The sequence below is a fragment of the Mytilus edulis genome, chromosome 3 (genome assembly GCF_963676685.1).
Source record: "Mytilus edulis chromosome 3, xbMytEdul2.2, whole genome shotgun sequence".
NCBI lineage: Eukaryota > Metazoa > Mollusca > Bivalvia > Mytilida > Mytilidae > Mytilus > Mytilus edulis.
The window spans coordinates 81186125-81199756 of record NC_092346.1 but is presented as its reverse complement, the minus strand read 5'-3'; the positions used below and the strand labels follow the sequence as shown (position 1 = coordinate 81199756).

At 31.8% G+C, this 13632-nt stretch overlaps 2 protein-coding genes across 2 annotated transcripts in view; both read left to right on the top strand.

The window, feature by feature from the left end:
- The window catches only part of LOC139514517 (general transcription factor IIF subunit 2-like), a 50531-nt gene extending 47506 nt beyond the window's left edge, over positions 1-3025 (top strand). Inside the window, exon 8 of the mRNA XM_071303875.1 lies at positions 1095-3025. Within this exon, the coding sequence (XP_071159976.1) occupies positions 1095-1211 (117 nt within the window). The 3' untranslated portion in view covers positions 1212-3025. The remainder of the gene's footprint in view (positions 1-1094) is intronic.
- A 3555-nt stretch (positions 3026-6580) lies between these two features.
- On the top strand, positions 6581-13632 carry LOC139514513 (uncharacterized). Its single transcript, XM_071303870.1, has 4 exons — positions 6581-6979; positions 8132-8327; positions 10854-10973; positions 12158-13632. The coding sequence occupies exons 1-3, from the start codon at positions 6851-6853 to the stop codon at positions 10952-10954; spliced, it is 426 nt and encodes a 141-aa protein (XP_071159971.1). The 5' UTR covers positions 6581-6850; the 3' UTR covers positions 10955-10973; positions 12158-13632.

Genomic DNA, 13632 nt, shown 5'->3' with positions numbered 1-13632 from the left:
TTTTCAATTGCACAGTATTGCGCAATGGCAAGAAATATCTAATTGCACAATATTGTGAAATAGCAAATTTTTTTTTAATTAGAGTTATCTTTCTTTGTCCAGAATAGTAAGCAAGAAATATCTAATTGCAAAATATTGTGCAATAGCAAGATTTTTTTTTAATTGGAGTTATCTTTCTTTGTCCAGAATCAACTTAAATCTTTGTTATATACAATATACAATGTATATTCACTTTTTACTACCAACTGATAAATTAAAATAATCTTTACCATTCAGTGATAACAAGCAGTCTTTTTACATCTTAATATTTTATGATGTATTTAAATGAGTAGTTATTGTTGCAAACTCCATTAGAAATTTTAATTGAGATTATTTGGAATAAGGGAAAGGGGGATGTGATTAAAAAAATTGGGTTCAATTTTTCTCATTTGAAATTTCATAAATAAAAAAGAAGATTTCTTCAAATATTTTTTTGAGAGGATCAATATTCAACAGCATAGTGAATTGCTCTAAGAGAAAACAAAAAATTTAAGTTCATTAGAACACATTCATTCTGTGTCAGAAACCTATGCTGTGTCAACTATTTAATCACAATCCAAATTTAGAGCTGAATCCAGCTTGAATGTTGTGTCCATACTTGCCCCAACCGTTCAGGGTTCAACCTCTGCGGTCGAATAAAGCTACGCCTTGCGGAGCATCTGGTTGTGTTTTGTTTAGTTTTCAAAAACTTATAGCAAAAGGTCAGCAATGTTTGGTGTATGGGACAATTTCAAGGTGTAAATGTCTATCTGACAGTTATTATTAACTGACCTTGACCTCATTTTAGTAATTTTGTCAGTTTATTAAATACTAGAAGCAACAGGTCAACTTAATTTGGAGTACGGAATGATTTTAAGGTGTACATGTTTTGTTTTAGAAAATAATTAGTAGTTGATCTATTAATTGCATGAGCATTGTGTTGGATATATGAAAATATGATGTCTCCATTTCCATTCTGACCCAATACATTATTCTGAATTTATTCTTTACTTAGTCACAATCAGAAACATTTTCAACACAGTCGTACTAATGAAATTTAACATTTGTATTTTCAGACATACCTCAAAGAGATACTAAAAGAGATCTGTGTTTACAATATGAAAGCTCCTCATCGAAACATGTGGGAGCTGAAACCCGAGTACAGACATTACAAAGATGATGAGAAGACATGAATTTACACTTCTTTGTATTATTGTTTACAGTTTTTATGCAAAAATGATTTAATATGTGAAAAAATTCAAACACAATGCATAAAATAATGTCATCCATGTAAGATGCTTAGTATTTACTGTCTCTAAAACTTAAAGCATGTTGTTAAAAATTAAGCTGATCAAAAAATGTGTTCTTTTATACAAAAACTATAATGACTGAGCAATGGTCTTTTCACTATGTAAAAAAAATATACTTGTAAGCAATAGAATGTATTGCAGAGTTCCAGGGAAAGCAGACATAATATGATGGATGCTGTCTAGTTGTCAACATTCTATTTATAAAATTAAATCAACCAAAAGCAATATATTCATCAAACTGAGCTTTATAATGTCTCGTGGAAAGGAAGACTCATACTGATTGAAATTGCGCCAAACTTTGGTTTCTGGATGGTATTTTTTAGACTATAATGCATTGTTTGCACTTCTGAAATTTTTGGTTATTGGAACTCATGAAAGTAAAATAATGTTTTTTAAAAGTTATATGATCACTGAAGTATACCAATAGGATTAAAAAGAATTAAAAATATTTTGCAAATTTAAATGGACTATTTATTTCATCTATCATGTTACCATTTACAACCACTTCCATTGTCTTTATTGAACTCTCAAGATCACACAAACCGGTAATCATTGGTCTCCTGCTCATCTAGAAAAGGGGAGGCCTAAGGTTTGATCCCCATCTTGGAAAAAACAAAGTTTTAACATTATTTGCTGTTTCTCCACTAAGCATGTGGCATTTAAGAGTAAGAGCAAAGCTGGTCTGCTCTGAGTCAGAATAATGGGAAAAGATAGAAGTACATATCTTCCTACAAATTACAGTAGAATACAATTTGCACTATTTTTAAAATATGATTTGACCCTGAGAGGTGAACGTTGATGTTATTTCTTTTATTTGTTATTCGTTTATTACCTTGATGTAACAACAGCCCACCCACATTGACTGGAGGTGTATTGATGCCATTGTCTTCCTGGAAACATTTATCACAAACCCCCAAAATGTCTGATTTTTAAGATTTCTGACAAAAGAATGTTCTAGGTTTTAAAGAGCAAAATGGATCAGGCCATATAATGCTTCCTTTAATTCTGAACTACCTGTGGATTCATTTGAGATTACAGTTTATATCTATGGTCTATACCATTGATATTGTTGCAACTAAATAAGTCCCACCAACACTTTGTTTTGGCAATTATTCTCGTTTTTCTACCAAAAAAGACACTTTCATATAATTAGCACATCTAAAAAATGTATATTGACAATGAATTTTAGGATTAGACTACCAGCTCCAGCTATTACTTAAGTTTGGCTACAGCATTCTTTTTATAAAAGTGCTAAAGGGGTAAAATCTAATAGAAGTTTATATCATGCCAGGATTATATAGCTGCAAATAATTACTTGTAATTTTTTATAAAATTAACCTGCTGGGTTTCAGGAGTGTTTTCGTGGTATAAAACTGAAAAACAAAATCCTTTTTGATATTTAAAATCAGAGATTTTGATATTTTCCTTATTGAAATTCAACATTTAACAAAAGTAATACATGTAGTATTGGATTGGTAACCAATGAAAACAACTTATTAGATGCCTTACTTTTAAGACATCATGTGTGGAAAAATAAAGTAAAATATCTTCGCTCATTAATATTTAAAGACAAATAAATTTTGTTTCATGATGATATATGTGTTGTAATAATTACTTCAAATTGTAAATGCCCAGTTTCTTTTATATTATGTTGAAGAGAACTACAGAATTTTTCATTAAATGAATGTTCATAGAAATATTGTTTTGTATTTTATTCCTTGTTAACATGTTGATGAATGATATTCATATAGTCCTTGTATCTTCCATGAAAAAGTTCAATGTTTGTTCATTAAGGTAGATTATAGGTAAATGTTTTTAGCTCACCTGAAGGGCCAAGTGAGCTATTCTCATCACTTGGTGTCAGTCGTGGTCCTTCGTCGTCGTCGTTAACTTTTTACATTTTGAACTTCTTCTAGAGAATCACTGAATGGAATGAAACCAAATATGGCATGAATGTTCCTTATGAGGTGCTGACCAAGTGTTGTTACTTTGTAGCTGATCCATCATCCAAGCGGGGGATTTAGTTTAACATAGAACCCTATGGGAAATACATACAAATGTCTTCTTTTAGAGAACCACTGAATGGAATGGAACCAAACATGACATTAATGTTCCTTATGAGGCGCTGACCAAGTGTTGTTATGTTGAAGCTGATCCATCATCCAAGATGGCTGGTAGTGGGGGAATTAGTTTAACATAGGACCTAATGGGGAATTCGAAATACATTCAAATGTCTTCTTTTAGAGAACCATTGAATGGAATGAAACCAAACATGGCATAAATGTTCATTATGAAGTGCTGACCAAGTGTTGTTACTTTGGAGTCGATCCATCATCCAAGATGGCTGCCAGCAGGGGACTTAGTTTAACATAGGACCCTGTAAGAAATACATACAAATGTCTTCCTTTAGAGAACCACTGATTGGAATGAAACCAAACATAGCATAAAAGTTCCTTAAGAGGTGCTGAACAAGTGTTGTTACTTTGAAGTGGATCTATTATCCAAGATGGCTGCCAGCAGGGGACTTAGTTTAAGTGGGTCTCATTGGGATTTAAGCATGGCTGATTTTTATATGACCTCAAAAATTAAAAATTGCATAGTATTGTGCAAAAGCAAAAAATCTTCAATTGTAAAGTATTGTGCAATAGCAAGAAATTATCAATTGCACAGTTTTGCACAATAGCAAGAAATATTCAATTGCACAGTATTGTCCCGTTTTCAAATTGGTTAAGGTCCAAAGGGTCAAAAATTAAACTGTGTTTGATTTCAACAAAAATTGAATATATGGGGTTCTTCAATATGCTTAATCTAACCATGCATTTAGATTTTTAATATTTGGGCCTGGTTATCAAATTGGTCCACATTGGTCTAAAGGGTCTAAAATTAAACATTATTTGATTTCATCAAAAATTGAATTCTTGGGGTTCTATGATATGCTGAATCTAACCATGTATTTAGATTTCGGATATTGGACCATAATAGGTAAATGTCCAATTTAAAATTTGCAAGTTTTTAAGTTTGAGTTCTTAGACCACATTCATTCTGTGTCAGAAACCTATGTTGTGTCAACTATTTAATCACAATCCAAATTTAGAGCTGTATCAAGCTTAAATGTTGTGTCCATACTTACCCCAATGTTCAGGGCTCGACCTCTGCGGTCGTATAAGGCTGCGCCCTGCGGAGCATCTGGTTTTTAAGCGTGAAAACCGGAAACCAAGTCCAGCGGGAAACAGGAAATTACATGTTTTATTTTGGCAACGAGAAGCAGGATACGGGATTGTCACTAAACAATAAGTGGGATCCTGGATCAGAACCCCCCCAATGAGACCCCCCTTTAACATAGGACCCTAAGGGAAATACACATATAAATGTCTTCTTTTAGAGAACCACTGTATGAAATGAAACCAAACATGGCATGAATGTTGCTTTAATATGAGGTGCTGATCAAGTGTTGTTACTTTGCAGTCGATCCATCATCCAAGATGGCCGGCAGTGAGGGACTTAGTTTAACATAAGACCCTAAGGGAAAAACATACAAATGTCTTCTTTTAGAGAACCACTGAATGGAATGATTTACTGTTCAAGATGGCCACCAGGATATTTAATTTAATTACGGGACCAATATTAAACCAAATTTGGCCTCAATCATTATTTGGGTATCTGTTATGATTTTTATCTATTTTTACATGAAATGCAAAACCAAAGTAGAGTCAGGTGAGCAACACAGGCTCTTGAGAGCCTCTAGGTACTTTTTAGCTCACCTGGCCCAAAGGGCCAAGTGAGCTTTTATCATTACTTGGCGTCCGTCGTCGTTAACTTTTACAAAAATCTTCTTCTCTGAAACTGCGGGGCCAAATTTAACCAAACTTGGCCACAATCATCATTGGGGTATCTAGTTTAAAAAATGTGTCCAGTGACCTGGCCAACCAACCAAGATGGCCACCATGGCTAAAAATAGAACATAGGGGTAAAATGTAGATTTTGGCTTATAACTCTAAAACCAAAGCATTTATAGCAAATCTGACATGGGGGTAAAAATTGTTTATCAAGTCAAAATCTATCTGCCCTGAAATTTTTAGATGAATCTGACAACCGGTTGTTGGGTAGCTGCCCCTGAATTGGTAATTTTAAGGAAATTTTGTCCTTTTTGGTTATTAGCTTTATTATTATAATAGATAGAGATAAACTGTAAACAGCAATAATGTTCAGCAAAGTAAGATCTACAAATAAGTCAATATGACCAAAATGGTCAGTTGACCCCTTAAGGCATTGCCCTTTATAGTCAATTTTTAACAATTTTCATTAATTTGGTAAATTTTTGTAAATTTTTACAAAATATTTTCCTCTATAACTAAAGGGTCAAGTTCATTACAAATAGAGAAAATTGTAAGTAGCAAGAATGTTCAGAAAAGTAATAACGAAAGTAATGAGAACCAAAATATGAGTCCAGAGAAATTAAAGCACCAAATCCAATCATTATGGGTTTTACCAATTGCACATTTAAATACAAATATCTATGAAAACTTAGAATTCTACATCATTTTGTATTACAAAAAAGTCTCAAGTTAGTGAAAGTGTAGAAACTTACTATACAAATCCTTGGTTTTAGTAATAAAAAATCAAATATAGCTATAAAAACATTTCAGTGACTCTTTTATCATCTCTCTTTAAAAGACACTTTTTACTGAAAAGGGTCCTCATATTAAAAATCAATATGGACAGGACAGAATTTAATAGTATTTATCATGAAGTTATGTCCAATTGAAAGGACACATTTTTATAGCATTGGACATGTTAGTACAATTAATATACATTTTTTCACTGAACTCTTCTTTGGCTCACAATTTAAAAAAATTTAAGCATGTTTCCTTAATTTAGTGATTGCTTTAATTTATGTATAACTTATACCTTCTATTCATTTTTTTTTTTAAAAGTAATTGATAAACATAAGATTCGATACAATTTTGTTCCAAAACAAAATTCAGAAATATAACCATACTCTGTCCAGCCATATATATAATGGCTATTATATCTATGGTCCAGCTTATGATTCTTTTTTTAGGGCTATCACTGTAGGAGAGGTAAAGCAACATAACTTATACCTCTAATAAGAAACTAGAAATTAATTGCACTTTTTTCTAGTTATAAGAAAGAAGAAGAAAATTGTGTAAGATTTAACTGTGTGTAACAGTACAGGTGTAAAACAAGATCAAACAACCGAACTTCCTTATCCGAAATTGATATCCGCTACTGTTTCCTGATTTTACAATCAGTAAGCCGAACAACCGTTATTTCTATGGAAAGTAGTTCTGTAAAAATAAAACATTTTCGATTTCATGTTTTACATGATTTATTTCTTTTCGATAATCAAATGTCTAACGTACGGAAAATTGAAGGTTTTTGTTAGGTTCGTGTTTTAATGTATCAAACTTAAACCAAAAAAGAAACCACTTCCTTTTTGCGCATTAATTTGTCTCTTTAACACTGCACGAGAAGAAATCTTACCGGCATCACTTATCACTATGGCAGGTTGGGGAGACTGGGTGAAATATCTTTTAAACGATGGAAATTGTGTTTGTGGCAATGTCTGTGGAATATTTGGACCAGCACCAAATTACCAATACTATGCGTCAGATCCATCGGATTTTCATGTAAGTTTGCGCACTACTATCATGCTAACATGACAAAGTACCGACTACCGTGCTTAATTTTAAAACAGTAAAAAAATCGTATCTCATAGACTTCAATAAGAAACTGCTCTTATTGTATGCACAAGGCCCACTGACCATGTGTCAATTTCTCTTGCACTATTTTTGGAACGGTTTATGCAGATGCTGGCCTGTCATTGCATTTTTAATTTTAAAACAGTCCAACGAGGTGTGGTCCTCCACTCCACTTCTCCAGCATCACACTTATTACTTTTTATTTTTTTTGTCAATTTAATCACTATTGGAACTCTTGAGTCTGTAGAAGATCGCTTTCGATACATAATATTCCTGCAAATTATGTGAATCTCTGAGCTTTACAGATTCTTGGAATTTTAATTTTAATGTTAAGTTTTCTCATAAAATACATGTACAATAGGGCTCTTCACGGTTAGTTCGGCCATATTGGATAGGGGGCAGATTTTCATAATAGAGGTAAAAATGGTGTGAAAAATACGGGAAAACATCATTAAAACAGAGCTGTTGCTTGGAAACACACATAGGATTTCCCACACTTTCATACCATTTCCACCTCCTTCCAAAAAATCTGCCCCCTATCCAATATGGCCGAACTAACCGTGAAGAGCCCTATTATCAATTACAGTAGGTATAATATAACCTAAATATAATAACATAAAAATAATTCATTGAATTGAAAGAATGAATGAATGAAAAGGTACAGTAGGTTGATTCTCTATTGGTACTTACCTATAGCAGATGACTGAGCTCATCCAAACAAGACATGAAGACAACCCCAAATCTTTTCAAGTAAAAAATAACACATTTTTCCTATCAAATAAATGTTAAGAAATTAAGAAAATCTTTATGGACTGCAGTGTTTTCATCCTGAAAAAAGATCACTACCTGGAAAATATCTGGGGCCACTGATGCCTGTAAGTACATGTGCATTTGTCAGTTTACAAAACAGACGTTTCTTCTTTTGAGATTCTGAAGTATTATTTATAAGCCCTGACCTATGTCTAGGGACTCTATCTTACTACAAATTCACTAGGCATTGGTTTACTTCTGTTTGTAAAAATGTATATATGTATTATCCTTTATTATAATAATGCTGTCAATAATTTCTTTTTTTTACAGCCAGGAGTACCTTTTTTCCAGAGCATGGATAAAGTATTTCAGAGTGGTGTTGGGGCTTGTGGTTCAGTAAGAGTTTCACTACCAGTAGATGGTGCACAGAAAGAATTTAAATTTATGATTTTAAGAGAGGATGAAAAATGTATAACCGCCAAATGTGGGAGTGATGCTGGATTTAATGTATCAAAGACAAACAATTGTAAGATACAAATGTTCTATGAAAGATAACTCTTATCAACTCAGCTGTAAAAGATCTCACAAAAATATGTCAAAAGTAACATAAAAAATCTCCATCATTTTTAGCTCACCTGATGACCTGAAAGGTCAAGTGAGCTTTTCTCATCACTTGGCGTCTGTCGTCCTGCGTCCGTCTTCCGTAAACTTTTACAAAAATCTTCTCCTCTGAAACTACTGGGCCAAATTTAACCAAACTTGACCACAGTCATCCTTGGGGTATCTAGTTTAAAAAATGTGTCCAATGACCTGGCCATCCAATCAAGATGGCCGCCGTGGCTAAAAATAGAACACAGGGGTAAAATGTATATTTTTAGCTTATATCTTTGAAACCAAAGCATTTAGAGCAAATCTGATGTGGGGGTAAAATTGTTGATCAGGTCAAGATCTATCTGCCCTGAAATTTTCAGACGAATCGGACAACCTGTTGTTAGGTTGCTGCCCCTGAATTTGTTATTTTAAGGAAATTTTGCAGTTTTTGGTTATTATCTTGAATTCTATTATAGATAGAGATAAACTGTAAACAGCAATAATGTTCAGCAAGGTAAGACCTACAAATAAGTCAACATGACCAAAATTGTCGGTCAACCCCTTAAGGAGTTATTGCCGTTTATAGTAAATTTTTAACAACTTTTCGTCATTTTTTGCAACTTGTACAAAAATCTTCTTCTCTGAAACTACTGGGCCAAATTTAACCAAACTTGGCCACAATTATCATTGTGGTATATAGTTTAAAAAATGTGTCCCATGACCCCGCCTACCAACCAAATGGCCGACATGGCTAAAATTAGAACATAGTGGTAAAATGCAGTTTTTGCTTTATATCTTTGAAACTAAGACATTTAGGGCAAATCTTTCAAGATTTAAATGTCCATCATACTAATTTCTATCCCCTCTCAAAATTTCAGATGAATCTGACAACCGTTGTTGGGTTGCTGCCCTAAAATTGGTAATTTTAAGAAAATTTTGCAGTTTTTGGTTATTATCTTGAATACTATTATAGATAGAGATAAACTGTAAACAGCAATAATGTTCAGCAAAGTAAGATCTACAAATAAGTCAACATGATCAAAATTATTAGAGGACCCCTTAAGGAGTTATTGCCCTTTATAGTCAATATTGAACAACTTTTCGTCATTTTTGTTACTTGTACAAAAATCTTCTTTTCTATAACTATGGGCCAAATTTAACCAAACTTGGCCACAATCATTACTAGGGTATCTATTTAAAAAAAGTGTCTAATGATCCCGCCTACCACCCAAGATGGCCGACATCAGTAAATACAGTAACAGGTGAGCGACACAGGCTCTTGAGAGCCTCTGGTTTTCTTTTCAAAGTCTTTGTATAATGAAAATAGCCGTACAATGTAGGTATTATATTTTGGTAAGCTACAGTACCTATTAATTTACACTGAGAAATTCTAATTTCATGGATATTTGATTTTGTGATTTTGCCAAAATCTGCAAATAAACCTACAGAAAATGTTTACTTACATGTGTATTCCAAGGATTAATATAATGTATCTATGGTAGTTGTATTCAATGACAAGACATGCCAAATTGAAAAGAAGGGCAGTAAGGTGGTCAGTAGAATTGCATCTTATTAATTTTTATAAAACAGAAACTTTTTTCATGAATTCTATTCTAATCCACAAAAAAAAAAGCCTTCAGCTATATTTAGTTATAGAGAGACCTCTGATCAAATACATGTATAACAATGTACATGTATAATGAATCTTCTGTCTGTTTGCTTAAAAAAATGATTTCATCAGTATTCTGACCAGCCTGAATCCAATTACTATTTGAATTTTACTCATTTTGAAGAAGATCTCTAAAAATGCCACTTAGGTTTTTTTTCAGCACTAACAAAACAATCATGACAATAATGTTTATATATATGCAGCAATAAATTAAACATGATTCATATATATAATCAATAAGAAAATATGTTATTGAGTCAAACCATAAGAACTATTTTATTGAAAGCAACATCATGAACTAAAAACTTCACACAATGAATGACATGACATCTTCTTTCCCTGTCTCCTATCATTTTGTTTACATTCCTTGTGAATATGATCTCCTACAGCTCCACTGGCATAGATATGGAGGATAAATCCAGAGAAATGAAATTTCAGATTTATATACGCACTCCTGGGAGGAGTAAATGGCCATGAACTACAAAAGTTGTAATTTTAACATCACTAAAAATGTAAGGGTAAAATAAAGACAATTTGAAATGTAATAGTTTTAATTCTTGATATTGAAGCTCGGAATGCACAATCAAACATCTGGGGAAGAACACAGTTTTGTCAATGAATAGATTTATAAGAAAAAAGATGACTGTATACATGTATAAAGACCATGTGGTAGATCCCATTTATCAAACACAAACATATTTTAAGCAGACTATGTCATACTTTTCGTATTTATAGTAAGTGTATTAATAAACATCTGCATTATATGTAATTAATACTTTTTTTTCATTACAGTATATGTAGTTTCATTTTACACATCAAACAGTGTACAACCTGGAAATTGTGCAAAACGGAATAATTATGTACAACAACAATTACTAGCAGCAGGACAATAATCTTTACTTTGTTTTTAGAGTAAGTACTTATACACATGTAGATATAAGATGTGGCATAAGTGCCAATGAGACAACTTGGATCAACTATCCATCCATTTCTTGTATGTGTAAAAGAAAAACCATTATAGGTGTACATGTACAGTCTTCAACACAGAGCCTTGGCTCAAACAGAACAGTAAGCTATAAAGGGCCCCAAAAATGACTAGTGTTAAACCATTCAAACAGGAAAACAAACAGTCTAATCTATATAAAAAACAAGAAACAGTTATGAAGCTCATCAACAAACGAAACTACTAAACATCAGGTTCCTGACTTAGGACAGGTGCAAATAAATGCAGAGAGTTTAAACATTTTAATAGGTACCAACCTTCACCCTTACCCAAAACAATAGTGTAACATCACAACAATGAACATAGATAGACACACTATATAAAATATCAATTAAATTGGGTTAACCCAATGAAAAGACATATAAATGACAACTACTGAACATCAGGTTCCTAACTTAGGACAGGTGCAAACATATGCAGCGGGTTTAAACGTTTTAATAGGTATCAACCTTCTCCCTTACCCGAAACAATAGTGTAACATCACAACATAGAAAGACACACTAGGAAGGAAATATAATTTATTACAAAATCATATTTCAAGAAACAGGAGTGAAAATTTATGGTCATGCTAAACATCAATGCTGGTATATATTAAAAATAGAGAAACATTTAATAACAAAAAACATCACCATTGTATCAACAGATCAAATTAACATGAAAGTGCGATCTGAATAATAATTAAACAAAAAAAACAAATATTAGAAACTTATACACAAACAAGATTATTTTTCATGTTTTTTTTACTGAAGTTTACAGAAAATGATCTTATAAATAGCCAACACAGAATCATTGAGCATGTGAAAAGTAATAACTATAGATTCTTTATTATTCATTAGATATCAGTTTACATGGTTTTCGTGGTTACAGGTGAACCACAAATCTAAATGTTCAAAACAAATTACAAATTTTTTATTAGGTTGTATGCACTCTGCTGACAGGCAAAAACCATAAAATCGCATATCCACAATAAAGCATGTTTTCTGCAATCCACGAAAGTTTGTACCGAAAAAATAAATGAATCCACAGTAAGATGTTATATCATTGATAGATAATATAATGGTTAGGAGGTTTAACAATATCTTTTTCTTTTCAGAAGCATCATTACAGAACATCTCCAAGTTGAATATTTTTTAGGGTGCAATAACAGTTGACAGTTTATATGCCAGTGTAAATGTTATCATCCACAAAGACTTGCCTCATATAAATGTTTTCCGCTCATTGTATTATTGATAAACAAAATCTAGTCACTTAAAATTTTTACAGCATTCCAGGTTTTTTTTATATTTATTTGTTTCTCTTAAAATTTGTCATTTGCTTTTAGGAGTAATTACAATGTTAATTTGTCACACATCTTCATATATGGCATAATATTAAACAGGATGATACCAAGCTTTGTGCAATTATTTAAATGAAGATTGTACTTCATTTTACATATTATAAAAAAAATAAAGGTAGTATGCAATATATTTGTGACTGACACAATTATTTACAAAGTCACAGTAATTAGTGTACTTGGTTTAAAAAAAAACAGTATTGAAATTTGTGAATAGACAATTAAGTGCTCAAATATTATACATGCTATAATGTCTTGTTTTCTCATATACCAGTCTATATAATTTTTGTTTGAAATAACATTTCATAAAGATACCATTGTTGAATATCATTTTAAAATTTTGTTTAGTTTTGCGGGTTAATGTAGGATCAGTCCCTATGACTAATGTCATAATTAAAATAGAATTTCAGGCCAGAGCAAATTGAATATTTTTGCTGAATCATAAAGTGTATGTTTTAGATACACTATTGTCAAAAGCTTATTTGCTTTTTTCCTTGAAGATCCATAAGAATTTCAGCATATAAAATTTTCATGTATAATTGTATTAGTGCTTTATTATTGTTATTTTTTGCTAAACCCTGTAATGTATGATTTACTTAATGAACATTACGACGTCTCATTTACTACTTGACTATTGATCCAATTTCAATGATCAATCATAAAACACAATGTTGCCTAAAGTTGAATCATGCTTTATGGGGTTAATTGCATTGCTTAAAAGAGATTTTTCTGTTATGAGATTGTCTTTGTTTTATTTTTTTGTGTGTTTTATTATTGATGACTTTATCTGATGTTGTATGGTTACCTAAAGAGTTTGACAAGCCAAATCATCTTTTGTAGGTAAATCTTAGTTGTATTTAAGATGGTTTGTAGATGAAAGATCTTTTCTCAGTTGTACAAGTTATTTTATTTGTTATTGTAATCAATTTAATGGAAATTTGAAAAATAATGGATATGAAATTAAAAATAATCATCTTGGTAATTTAAATAAGTATTTTTACGTTAAAAATAGATTTTTTATGGTCTTAAGTAGATTTTCTCAGTTAGTTTATTCAATGTTATTCAACTTTGTGTTCAGATAAATTCAGACTATGGATCATGTTTTATTATATAATCTGACTAAAATTTGAACTAGTGTACAAGGGAATGTGAAGAAACCAAATTGGATAAAAGCATAGTGTGAATTAGTTATAACTTTGTTCATTACTTCTCATAATAAAGTACATTTATCATTG

Bases quoted from the DNA above. Each gene is read 5' to 3' on its own strand.
- LOC139514513 (XM_071303870.1), top strand. From the start codon at position 6,851: ATGGCAGGTTGGGGAGACTGGGTGAAATATCTTTTAAACGATGGAAAT. The intron at 6,980-8,131 runs GTAAGTTTGCGC...TTTTTTTTACAG, and splicing joins CAGATCCATCGGATTTTCAT to CCAGGAGTACCTTTTTTCCA. The intron at 8,328-10,853 runs GTAAGATACAAA...TTTTCATTACAG, and splicing joins TGTATCAAAGACAAACAATT to TATATGTAGTTTCATTTTAC.